General features: G+C 37.9%; 1 protein-coding gene across 1 annotated transcript in view; it reads left to right on the top strand.

Moving 5' to 3' along the window:
* LOC107573240 (von Willebrand factor A domain-containing protein 5A-like) overlaps nt 1-7,745 on the top strand; it is a 26,319-nt gene extending 18,574 nt beyond the window's left edge. Inside the window, exons 10-19 of the mRNA XM_016259678.1 lie at nt 1,082-1,182; nt 1,811-2,031; nt 2,219-2,266; nt 3,772-3,828; nt 3,937-3,969; nt 4,054-4,143; nt 4,532-4,671; nt 5,873-5,996; nt 6,086-7,148; nt 7,377-7,745. Of these exons, the coding sequence (XP_016115164.1) occupies nt 1,082-1,182; nt 1,811-2,031; nt 2,219-2,266; nt 3,772-3,828; nt 3,937-3,969; nt 4,054-4,143; nt 4,532-4,671; nt 5,873-5,996; nt 6,086-6,165 (894 nt within the window). The 3' untranslated portion in view covers nt 6,166-7,148; nt 7,377-7,745. The remainder of the gene's footprint in view (nt 1-1,081; nt 1,183-1,810; nt 2,032-2,218; nt 2,267-3,771; nt 3,829-3,936; nt 3,970-4,053; nt 4,144-4,531; nt 4,672-5,872; nt 5,997-6,085; nt 7,149-7,376) is intronic.
* The last annotated feature ends 5,832 nt before the right edge of the window (nt 7,746-13,577 follow it).

The raw sequence follows: 13,577 nt of genomic DNA, 5'->3' as shown, positions 1-13,577 counted from the left end.
CAGATATGGGCGGCACAGAGATCCTACGGCCGCTGAAACACATCTACAGTCAGCCCTGTTACACGGATCACCCCCGACAGGTACAGCCAAATGTATTACAGGAGTAGTTCACTTCCAGAATAAAAAATTCCTGTTAATTTACACACCCCCATGTCATCCAAGATGTTCATGTCTTTCTTTCTTCAGTCGAAAAGAAATTAAAGTTGTTGAGGAAACATTCCAGGATTTTTCTCCATATAGTGGACTTCAATGGTGTCCAACGGATTAAAGGTTAAAAATGCAGTTTTAATGCAGCTTCAAAGAGCTCTACACGATCCCAGCCAGGGAATAAGGGTCTTATCTAGCGAAACCATCGGTCATTTTCTAAAAAAAACAAAAACATTATATACTTGTTAAACACAAATTCTCGTCTTGTACTAGCTCGACCTCACGCATTACATCATAATGCACATGTGATGTTGGTGGAAGTACCGACCCAGTGTTTACAGAGCGAACGTGCAAAGAAAGTCAAATGCCCTTTACAAAAAAAAATTTAAAACAACGATGTTGGACGATTTTGAAGTTGGAGGAGAAAAACAGATGGAGTTTTCACCCTACGCTTCCTATTTGAACTGACGCACAAAGATGAAGAGCAAACCACACGTGATGTTTCCAATGTGATTACGTAATGTGTGAAGATGCACATGCACAAGCAGAGCTAGTGAAAGATGAGCATCTGTGTTTAAAAAGTATATCATTTTTATTTATAAAATTAGACGATGGTTTCGCTAGATAAGACCCTTATCCCCATCGGCTGGGATCGTGTCAAGCTCTCTGAAGCTGCATTAAAACAGCATTTTTAACCTTTAATCCGTGGACACCATTGAAGTCCACTTTATGGAGAAAAATCCTGGATTGTTTTCCTCAAAAACCTTAATTTCTTTTTGACTATAGAAAGAAAGACGTGAACATCTTTGACATGGGGGTGAGTACATTGTCAGGAAATTTTTATTCTGGAAGTGAGCTAATGCTTTAATCACGAAACACTCGTTCTGAACATCGGAGAGGTGTTTTTCTCATCCTGACACTGATTTTCTCTCAGCTGTTAGAGACAGAAGGAGCTGTAACAGTGAAATACAGGCTGAAAGATCAACCAGTGACTAACCAGCTCCAGTTTACTCTTAAACCAGCGGAAGACACAGGGTAACACACACACACACACACACACACTCACACACACAAAGACACACATGCGCACACACACACACACACACACACTCACATACACAAAGACACAAATGTGCGCAAGCAGTGAAATAAATTGCATAAACGTGGCAGCAAATACTATAAAAGTACAATATACAGACATCACACAGGGCAAAATTGGGTTAACGGTTTAAGACAAATGCTGTGCAAACAAACTAGTTTATAACATATGAAACTAACAGAGCAGAGGTGATGCATGGACATTAATACACACTATAGAAACAATTGTCACGTTTGTGGTCTCTTACATTGTGAAAATCTGATAAGACTGTAAACATCTTTTAGTGTGAGCCAGCCTTTACTGGCAGTCATTTTAGTGCTGCATGATTATGACAAAAATCATAATTGTCGATTATTCTCTTGAAATTGTAATTGCGATGATTAATTACGATTATCACTATTTACACTGAATTATGTTTATACCATTGTTTGGAGCAACTTGCAAAATAGGACAATTATAGATGTGACATGAGACAATTCAAATGAGAGTGTGATCAGAAGTCCTGCGTTCACATTAGTGCCACTCGATCAGCCAGTCTTTATCACAGGCTTGTGTTTGCTGCAGGCTGACGATCCACCGGCTGGCGGCCCGGTCTGTGATCCGCTCTCTGGAGCTGCAGGATCGAGCCGGAGGAGCTGCAGGTGTGGAGAACATCAGGAGCAGGATCGTGGCGCTCAGCGTTCAGGCCGGAGTGAGCAGCGTTCACACGGCCTTCATCGGCGTTAATAAAGACAGCAGACAGACAATGAAAGGGCCGCTGCTGCAGAGGAGAGTGCTAACAGAGCGTAAGTTCACCGATTCTGTGTGTGTTTAGAGCAGGACTGTCCTCCAGTCCCAATCAAACACACCTGCACCAGATAAACTCTAAACTTCTGTGTAGAAGTGGGGTTTCATAAGCAGTTTTCCAGTCACATAATAGTGTAATATTGGTGTGCTGACGTCCTAAACATGTGGAATTCTATTCTTCATTAGGTTTGAGGCAACGGTATGTAGCGTATGGTGCCTCTGCGAAAATGAGCCGTAAGAAATAATATACATTGTTCTTTCCTTTTAAACCTTTTATGTGGGTCAGTCCAGCTCAAGTGGTCCAATCGAGGGTGTTTGATCATTTTCCTAATTTCTTTGGATTGATGATCTCTTTGTATTGGTGATGCAGTTGTTATTTTACCTGGTTTAACCACAGTTTCTGTGATTGTGTCACAGCAAGAGTACATCTGAGTCTGAAACTGTGTCATCCAGCGAGCCAGTTTCTACATAGATAGCTAGCTATTTGAATAAGACTAGGGCTGGGAATCAATTCCAAAAAGAATGGATTCTGAGGCGTTGGGAATCCAGAGTCAGGTCCTTTTTCAGTTCAACAAAGCTTATCTATGGGTGCCTCTCAAACGGAAGGCTGCACACATTTAAATTCATGAAAAAAAACAATTCAGTGCTGCGCTCATCTGAGTTTCACGATTCAGAGGCTGTTTTACGGTGGAACTGGCTTATGTTGTCCACAATTTTGAGCGCTGCACAACAGAATAGATCATGACGTGATCGAAGGTCTTAATCTTATTTCCATCTTACGGGGGTCACCGGATGCCCATTTTCCACAAGTTGATATGATTCTTTAGGGTCTTAATGAAAAGTCTGTAACATAGTTTGGTTAAAATTTCTCAATCGTAGTGTAAAACTACACAGTTTTTACCCTGTCAAAAACAGCTCTGTCTACAGCAAGCCGTTTTGTTGCATGTCGCTTTAAATGCAAATGAGCTCTGCTGACCCCTCCCCTCTCTTCCGAGCCACTCTCTGAGGGACTGTTTGCTTTGTTCATCGTGACACTTGCTAATTGCAGAGATTCATTACTAAACCTTACACTCACATCTTCTGTAGATGAAGCTGGATCACGAATGATTCGCACAAAGATAGATGCATTTCGAAGAAGAAGAAATTGCGCATTCACACTTGTATGGTTCATTTTCCATTTGTACGTTTTCCACACTTGTTTATCTCACGCCTGATGCTGAGGAGAAGTCGGAGAGCGCGTCTGAAAAGACCCCATTTTGTTGTGGTCGTAAAGAGACGGTTCTGCGTCTAAATAAATGCAATTCTTTTCAAGAACAAAAGAAACAGCAGTTGTGCAGCAGGGAGGCCAAAGGACGTAGCTCCATCCCTGGTCTAAGGAACAAGAACTTCTTCAACCTGGTGAAGATTGGTTTTTAATATTGAGAGAATTTACAGAAATATTGAGATTTCTGTATATGTTCATATAATGAAGATGTGACACAAAGATGCCCTCTGTGGATAAACCAAGTAAAATATAAAAACTAATAACGGATGGTTTTTCAGTACCAATACATAGAGCTAATTACTGAAAAATAGAAGTAAGAATGCAACCAACTTGACCGTTTTTGGAGCTCTTGAGATGGATTTGAGCCGTGTGTGTGTTGTTTGGTGTGAGGGTTTTGATTTAGTTTGTGATTTTGACAGATGAGTGTTTTAAAAGTGTCTGTTATTCTTATGTGTTTTTCTCTGTGTATTTTTAGGAAGGGTGGTTATCAAGGAATTTTGCTCTATAGGACGGAGCTATGCAGAGACAAAAGGCAGTGCCACTCAACTTGTCTTGTTCTTTTTTGAATGTGTATTTTTATCTAATTGTCTTTTTCTCCATATCTGAATGTGCTCTCATCAGTTTCTCTCTGTATTAATAGCAATGCATGTTGACACTGAACCGTGTATTAGAAGTAAGCAGCCAACACGCACGTCACTAACGTGTCTTGTTCTTTTCTCAGTGTCTAATTGTCACTCTTTGAATGCTTGTTTTTTAGCAAATGCTCTTAAATCAGCGTCTAATCATGTCTTCTTCCAATCTACAGAATGCAGCATGATGGTTGCATCTGCTTCTGCGTCACATCAGGGTAAATCAACACATCCGGCTCACATTCAGAACACATTACTCTGATCAGATGTGGACGTCATATTATTATGTAACAGTTACGGTGCTGGATTTCCATCCCATCTGATTTTTGGTCATGTAACGGCGCTGAACTGTGTGTGATGACATCATCACTGCGTTTGGATGGTGATGTCATCGTCGTCATCACCGCTGGTCTGTCTGCTTCAGGTGCTGAGGTCAAAGCTTCAGAAATGGCGAAACTCTCTCTGTTTCAGAACATTGAGAAACAGGCTTAACTAGGATCCGTTTATAGCCCTGAAAACGAATCCTGTCTGCACTGATCTGCTTTACTGTCAATCATAACAGAAATCATGCTGCTTCCTTCTGCCTGATCCATGCGTGTGTTTCAGCCGAACCCGAGCTCCAGAAGGACCCTTTGCTCCAGCTGGTCTCTCTTCAGAAGGCAGTGGGATGCTGGGAGCTAAACGCAGCGCTGGCTGGTGTGTTTGGGAAGACGGAGGACGAGGTGACCAATCACAGACCAGCACAGGTGGGACAAATCCAGTGCTGAGAAGTTGATTAACACTGTTGTATTCTCCTGTATTATTGACTATTGCAATGCTTTGTTAGCCGGGGTTTCAAATGCTACCCTAAACAAAATTTGGCTGCTAGAATCCTAACTTGAACTAGGATTAGAGATCATATCACTCCTCTCTTGGAGTCATTGCATCGGCTTGCTGTTAGTTTTAGGGCTGATTTTAAAATTCTGGTGCTTATTTAAGGCTTTGCAGTCTGCATGGTTTGGCACCGCGATATTTGTCAGAGCTTTAAACTCCCTAAATACACTAATGCGTGATCTTCACTCATCTGAAACTGGTCTGTTAACTGTTCCCTCAACATGTTTAAGATCGATGGGAGATGGGGCTTTTTCTTCACTAGCTCCAAAACTATAGAACTCTTTACCTATTGAGTTAAGGCCAGCAAAATCTCTTTTTGCATTTTTAAATCTTGCCATAAAACTCATTTCTTTAGGGTAGATTTACTTAGATTTTTATATTAATTATATATCATTTTATTTTTTAATGTCTGAATGCATTTCTTCTCTTCTTGCTTATTTTAATGTTTATATGTGTCCCTGCAGCACAAAAGCAGTGTTGAGTCGCTGGGGGATATTTGTAGCAATAGCCAACAATACATTGTATGGGTCACAATTATACATTTCTCTTTTATGCCAAAAATCATTAGGATATTAAGTAAAGATCATGTTCCATGAAGATATTTTGTAAATGTCCTACCGTAAATATATCAAAACTTAATGTTTGATTAGTAATATGCATTGCTAAGAACTTCATTTGAACAACTTTAAAGATGATTTTCTCAATATTTAGATTTTTTTGCACCCTCAGATTCCAGATTTTCAAATAGTTGTATCTCAGCCAAATATTGTTCTGTCCTGACAAACCATACATCAATGGAAAGCTTATCAGCTCTCAGATGATGTATAAATGTCAGTTTCACAAAATTGACCCTTATGACTGGTTTTGTGCTCCAAGGTCACACATGGGTTATTTTATTGTTTTACTTGTGTATGTAAAGTGCTTTGAGATGTAACATTAAAGGCGCTATAGAAAATAAAGATTATTACTATTATGTGATGTCATATCCTCAGGTAGGTCATGATTGTCTCTCTCTCTCTGTGTGTGTGTGTGTGTGTGTGTGTGTGTGTATGACGTGTGTTGTGTGTGTTTCAGGTGGACGGGTCAGTGTGGGCCACCGTCCTCGCTCTCATCTGGTTATACTCGTATAAACTCGATCAGCAGGTGGAGTGGCAGTTTGTGGCCATGAAGGCGGCGTCATGGATCCGCTCTCAGAAACGTGAGCCGACGCTCATTCATTCATTCAGTGCTTGCTGTACATGTCCTTATTCAGTGGTGATTGTGTGTGTGTGTGTGTGTGTGTTTCAGCGGGCGGTCTGTCTCAGTGTGTGTGTGACGGGAACCTCCTGCTGGGATCTCAGCTGACTGAAGACACGCTGGGAGTCTGAAGACTGAAGAATCTTGAGAAGACTAAAGATCTCTCTTAATCATAAACATCTGCGTGTCTGTTTTCTAGGGTAACATCTAAACATATCTTAACAGAATAAAACATTTCTTTTTGTATCAGTATTTTTTAGTATGTGTAAGCGTTAGGACTTTTCCTAAATTCATTGCTCTAAATCTAATGATCTAATCTTATGGTATCTTGTCTTGAAGTCACTGAATCAGGATTTCTGTCTGATCCTGACTCTGTGTGTGTTGAAGTGAGCCGATTGTGTCGTGTGTCTTTACCAAACTGTGTTATTAAAGGTGCAGTAAGTCAAGTCACCTTTATTAATATAGTGACGTAACATGTACTGTATGTTCATCTTCTGTTCACCTTCATTCTCTCATTAATGATCACTGTCTGTAAACAGAAGTCAGTCTATAGATCTTCTAACAGTCAATAAAGATCATTACGCTGCGTCAGGTTCAAACTGAACACGCTTTTGGATACAATGTGACTTTAAGTCTCTTGTCTTTAATGAACGTCTTTTTTCATCCCACTTTTGATGTTTGTTGCTTACTCCATCCATGATTTACATATCATTCACTTAGAGTATAATTAATCAATCAGCTTTCCTTTAATTGTGTCAATTATCTGGTGTCTCCAATTAGTGTCTTGCACCACGTATATATGCAGGTGATTTATAAGGTTTAAAGCTTGAAGATTGTGCAAGATGGTCTGAAATGTTTGCTGAATTTTTTTTTCGTGTTAGTACACTTTTGCATTTTGTTGTCACTTTTATATGAAAATCTTCAAATGTGCAGATTCCCTTTTTTTGCTTCCTGGCACACCCGAGAGTTACAGGAACAAATCTGAGGTTTAGTTTTATTCCTTTAGTTATTAGTTAACTTGCCTCTCGCCAGTAAATGCATAAAAGAAGAAGAAACGCTGAAGAACGACAGAAGAAGTGATGAACTGGAGTTTCTCTGGACGGCTGCTGTTTCTGTGAGTTTGCTGTAATCATTCTTCAACGACTAGCTTTGAATAATTCTAGTTCTGTTTGTGTTTCCAGATCCCACTGATGAATGCAATTTAATTTGTTCTTTGACTTTCTGTGACCATTCTGTCAGTGACTCTTTAATTCAGCTATCATTACAGTGCAGTCATTTCTACACCACATCTGCCTTCAGCATTTATGAGTTTGATTTTATTTCATGATTGCTTGTTCTACAGAATTGGATATTGCCACGTTATCAGGAACTTGCCACGCTGAGGGAGAATTGGAAAGCTGCCACACTTGTTCATTTGTTGTGTGTGTGTTTGTGGGCTTTTCTTTTCTGCATGTTCATAAGTGTCACATCGGTCTAGATTTGTTCATGTTTTCAGTTCAGTTGTCTTTATTTTGTCATTGCTGATGATCATGGTCTTGTTCTGTTCTCCTGCTGGTGTCTCTTGTCTTTGGTTCATTGCTCTCTATCTGCTTTTTATTCCAGTTCTGTGTTTGTTCCTTTTTTTTTTTTTTTAAGCTACAGACGGTCCATACACTCCTAATGTAAAATTTCATTCTAAAATAAAAGTACAAATCCATCTTTAAAACTGTAACTGGTTTCCAAACAAACGTTATTTTCTCCTTTTTAGTTTATTGGTCACATATGAGTGCGCTCCGTTCATCTGAAGATTCATCTCTGCTCTTCTCCACAAAGTAACAGATATTGCGTTTATAATCCATGTCAGGTTGTTTGAATTATTACTTGGGGATTATGCATAAACCTTCCCAGTCACCCAAAAAACAAAGTTCTCTTCTGACTCTCACTTTTCCTTTTAACATTGGGAAGGCCTTGGTACTTTTGTCCTTCGTGAACGGCTGTTTTTACACAAACTAGTGGAAGAGAGCCACTGTAACTCCAAACTCAGTGTATTTCAGATGCATCTCAATCCTCATCTGCAGAGAAACTGCTGCTCGATCACCAGAATGATGGACTGAATGCTTCAGAGGATTGTGAAGAGATTCCACTGGAACTTGCTCTTCATCACATCTGTGTTTTATTTCATGCATTTATTCATCTTCAGTCTCAACTGTTATTAATATATTCAGGTGATAACTTGTTAAAAGCACTTATTTGTGCTACAATTTCACATGCCAATAAAAAGCACATATATGGACCCTTCATGTGTAATGGAATTAAATGATTAGTTAATTGGATTTAGTAGATTACACTCCCAATAACACATTTGGATTTGTTTGTAAAAGCTGTTTTTCTACAGCGTGTGGTGTTTCCAGTGCTTCACGGACTCGTTTTGTGAAGCAATTGCTTCAGAGTTTGTAACTGATTAATTTCTCCATCACTAGCAAAGCTGGGCTTCTGATATATTTGAGTATTATCATTGCCGCAAGCACGTTTAATTTCCACTGGTTTTAGTATTGTTTTTGGCGTCTACAAAGATAAAATGCTGTTTTAAACTGATTCTGTGTGTATGCCTATCTTTTATTCAAACAGTTTTTGCTCTCTGTAATCGGCCTACTATAAAAATCTGTGACCCTGATCCACTGCTCAGTACTGTGATTGTATTAATAGAGTAATAATCAGGTCACTTCTATAAAAGAAAGATTGAGTGTTTAAAAATGGGACATGGTGTAAATGAATGCACTTTGATTTCTGGAGTGATTTTGACTGACTTTCTTCAAACCTATAGAATAAAGTGATTTGGAGTGACGATATGTATAGATAAAGCTGTTTGTAAAACATTTAAACTTGTGTGCTGATCGTAAAGGAATTGCAGAGTAAAGTATAATGTAGACGAGCAGCACAGAGTTGTGTTAATGATTTGGAAATCACATTAACTGCAGTATTTCAGTCTAAAGTGTGTTAGAATTAAATGTAAAATCCTGCTAAGAACATGACATTATTTTCTGGACAGGACATTTGCCTAAATTCTCATTATTACAAACAATGGGACATGATTTAATTGGTAAACTATTTCTACATCGTAGCAGTATTGTGGTGGTGTGCTGACTTTAATGATATCTGATTAAAATAAGAATCTTGTATTTCAGTAACAAGAACCACTGAGAATACAGTAAAGAGAATTTACAGAATAATAATAGCCTAATAATAACTTTATTTCTATAGCACTTTTCATACAAGGAATGGAGCTCATACTGCTTTACATTAAAAAAGCATTACAAAAACCATCAGGTAAAATATCATAGTTAATATAACAGATTAAAGCTGAGACCCACTTTATAATGATGTTAAACTTTAAATGCATAAAAACAAAACCAATAAATAATTCTAAACAAGTCTCTCAGTTGTGTATTGTTTGTTTGTTTTTTGCATAAGGACAGTAAAAATGCACTGCAATAATCAAGTCGACTCAAAATAGGCATAAATCAGTTTTTTCTATTGATGAGTGATTTCATTTTTTAAATAAATTTTAATGTAGCGACATATTAAATCTTAAAATCTGTTTTTTTTCCATTTTAATCTTTTTTTTAATTGTAAGTGTCAAATTGTTTAAATAAGCTACAAATTAATTTCTTCATATTTGATAAAACAGCAGCTTGGAAAACAAAACATATGTCTATAATAGAAGCTGTCCATAAAACACAAACAACAAAACCCTGCAAATTAATATAAACTATTTTGAAAACCACATATATACAGACACTTCATATTTAATAGTATTTTAGTATTTGTATTGCATTTAATGTATTCTACTTTCAATAAAACATGTGCAATGTGTTTGTAAAAGCAGTTTGTATGCATGTTTTAGCTGAGTTTGTGTTGCGTTGACACGCTTCTGACCAGCAGGCGGCACTAGTGCTGTTTCCAGCGCTTCGAATCACTGAATCGTTTTGTGAAGCAACTTGGTTCAATTGATTCGAAGCTTCGAAAAGGTTCGTTGCTCCCATCATTAGGTGACGTAACTTCCGGTTCTTCTGAAATTGGCTTTAAATAGTTGACAGAGACACGTGTTGACCATCATGGCGTCTGAACACAGAGAGGTAAGCTCTGGCTGCTGAGTTATATCCCCGGAGAAGCTTTCTACCCGGATGCTGTACCACAGTGTGTCATCTCATTTAAACTAACTTGACAAGAAAGTTGTGTTCTTCTCTAAATGTTGAAAAATCCTCGATTGTAAATCCCACACACGAGAACTTATGAAACGCATTATTAGACAATTTTCTGAGACTGCACGATAAATTAATCCCATTTAGAAGTTATAAAGCATAACGCTGTTGTTAATTCACAAAGGCTACGATTCAATGAAACATGCATTGTAATTATTTACATGCATGTGTGTTGTGTTCGTGTCGCTCGGCACAAACTGTTAGCGACTCGAGCTATATCGCCGCAGATGCTGTGAGTTTGGTTTGAGTATATAATGTTCATCTGGGAACCTGTGAGGCCTTGCATCAGATTTGTGATGTAAATCATTCACGAGCCTTTGCCAACTCATGAGAATGCATCAATATCTTTAAATATGCTAACTGCTCATCACGATTTCAAAATAAACGTTCAAGCCCTCGCTCTGAGTTTGCATGTTTAATGTCCACATATTCAAGAAATGACAGTGACCGTAGCTTTTCTGTCGTAAAGAAATGTCCAGATATTAGCTGTGATTGTCGTGCGTATCTTTCAGTGAAGCACGGTTCTGTGATCAGCAGTAAATCTCCATCCGAAGGCCAGAGAAACTCCAAATACGCCTCGCAGAAGAAACCCAGAAAATGGCTATCGCTGCGGCTGAATAAACCAGATTCAACTGCTTTCATTGATTCAGCGTGACTAATAAACACACGACTACGGCAATATACGGTTTATCTGAGTGCTTATTATTATAATTTTCATTAAAATAAAGTATATTTATAATGCAATGCCTTTATCACTGCTTAAATACTATGAAATATGTCGCGTGTCTTATTCTGTGTAAGAAGCCACATCATCTCACAGAAGGATTTACTTCAAACACTCGACTGACGTTATGAAGTGAGTTTGGAGTAAAAACATGTTATTAAATGTGGTATTTTCACCTGCTTTCAGATGGAGCAGCATTTACTACACAGAGGCGTAGCTCACTGAGAAGCTATGCAAACAGCCGTCATTATCACCAACGATTTCTTCAATTTCAGAATCGCGCAATAAAGTCGTCTGAATTTTTATTTTATTTATTTTTTTTTTGCGTAGCTTGTCCGTGAGCTACGGCTCTGTGTAGTAAATGCTGCTCCATCTGAAAGCAGGTGATGATGATCTCCTGCTGATTACAGAACCAGCTTTACTGACTAAATGCGCTTGATGATCACATTCACATTAATCGTGCAGCCCTATAATATACATTAGTTATATTCAGAGGCGGACGGAAGTGAAGTGTTTTTACTCTGCTTTTAAAGATACTGTCTGTGTGTGCTTTATCAGAGTGCTTTTCTTTAGAAAACTTTACTTCACAACACTCCAAAGCATTGCACTTTTTACTGCACTGCATTTCATATTGAATTGAATTTAATACTTAATTACATTAGAAATGTAGTACTTTCTTTTACTCAAGTAAAAGTAATTGAAAGATTTACTGGAGTACAAGAAAGTACTACATTTCTAATGTTTTTAAGTATTAAAGGTAAAAAAACAAACACTTATTTATGAAATGTAGTGCAGTAAAAAGTACGACGTTATGCTTTGGAATGTAGTCAAGTTTTCCAAAGAAAAACACCTGATAAACTACAGATTTACTCGAGTATATATTGATATGTATATTCTTTATATAGTACATTATGAATTTTAAATGTTTTGTAAAAGTCCATAAATAATTTTGAAGCCAAAATAAAAGCATCAGAACTTAAAAGCTGAACTTAGGCTATAAACGGACGCCTTCAGCGTCGCCACAACACGCTCCCGACAACTTTTCAAACTTAGTTTTAACACGTTCAGTGAAAAGGATTTACTGTGTATGAGCTTTAATCCACGCTACATTAACATTACCTTGTAAACTGGAATAAATGCAAAACTAGAGCCAAACTGAAATGAGACATTAGTAATAAATAGTATAGAGAATAAATGAAATAATCATAACTGAAGGACATATGAAAGCACATATTTCGAAATAAGGTGCATTAAAAGTCCAATCCTTGATTAATATGAATATTTTCATTAAAAACGTGTCTCCACGTACTATTTAATAAAATTCTAGTGCATATAATCTATTAACCACAGAGTGAGCGAGTGTTTGGATATGCTAAGATTAAACTTATTTTAGTGTGCTTTGTTACACGTTATTTTATCCTTGCTTCTAGGAAATCCTCATATGCTTTCTAACAGCTTCATGCAAACCTAAACTGTTTTCCCCCAGACTCGGTCTGAATAATCTTTGGTCCCAAATTTGTATCAGTTTTACTGGTAGTCCACTGTATGAAGAATGTTTGGGTATGATTTGCCAGTTGACCCTAACCCTCACTTACATAAATGAACTATAGTGTCCAGCACCCACTAGCAAAAACATATCAAAAATTATATCTTAATACACAGATTTACAGTAGGCTAAATATATGTGTGTATCAGGATAGAGCGCCGTCTTTAGGCGTATGCTTCGGATGAGAGGCAGCGAGTGAAGAAAAGGTACTCCTCTCAGAAAACATACAAATAAAGATACTTTTAGATGTTTAATTACTCTTTGGAGCATTGGGATCGCTAGATGTGGGCTTAATTAACTCCTTTTTGTGGAGTAGTGAACACACACACACACACACACAGCAGTGAGTAGTGAACACACACACACTCACACACACACACACACACACACACCACAATTAACCACAGAGTGAGCGAGTGTTTGGATATGCTAAGATTAAACTTATTTTAGTGTGCTTTGTTACACGTTATTTTATCCTTGCTTCTAGGAAATCCTCATATGCTTTCTAACAGCTTCATGCAAACCTAAACTGTTTTCCCCCAGACTCGGTCTGAATAATCTTTGGTCCCAAATTTGTATCAGTTTTACTGGTAGTCCACTGTATGAAGAATGTTTGGGTATGATTTGCCAGTTGACCCTAACCCTCACTTACATAAATGAACTATAGTGTCCAGCACCCACTAGCAAAAACATATCAAAAATTATATCTTAATACACAGATTTACAGTAGGCTAAATATATGTGTGTATCAGGATAGAGCGCCGTCTTTAGGCGTATGCTTCGGATGAGAGGCAGCGAGTGAAGAAAAGGTACTCCTCTCAGAAAACATACAAATAAAGATACTTTTAGATGTTTAATTACTCTTTGGAGCATTGGGATCGCTAGATGTGGGCTTAATTAACTCCTTTTTGTGGAGTAGTGAACACACACGAACACACACACAGAGCAGTGAGTAGTGAACACACACACACACACTGAGTAGTGAACACACACACACACACACACACACAGAGTAGTGAACACACACACACA

The sequence above is a fragment of the Sinocyclocheilus grahami genome, unplaced genomic scaffold (genome assembly GCF_001515645.1).
Source record: "Sinocyclocheilus grahami isolate Dianchi unplaced genomic scaffold, SAMN03320097.WGS_v1.1 scaffold1902.1, whole genome shotgun sequence".
Taxonomy (NCBI): domain Eukaryota; kingdom Metazoa; phylum Chordata; class Actinopteri; order Cypriniformes; family Cyprinidae; genus Sinocyclocheilus; species Sinocyclocheilus grahami.
This window is presented reverse-complemented; position numbering and strand designations above follow the sequence as displayed.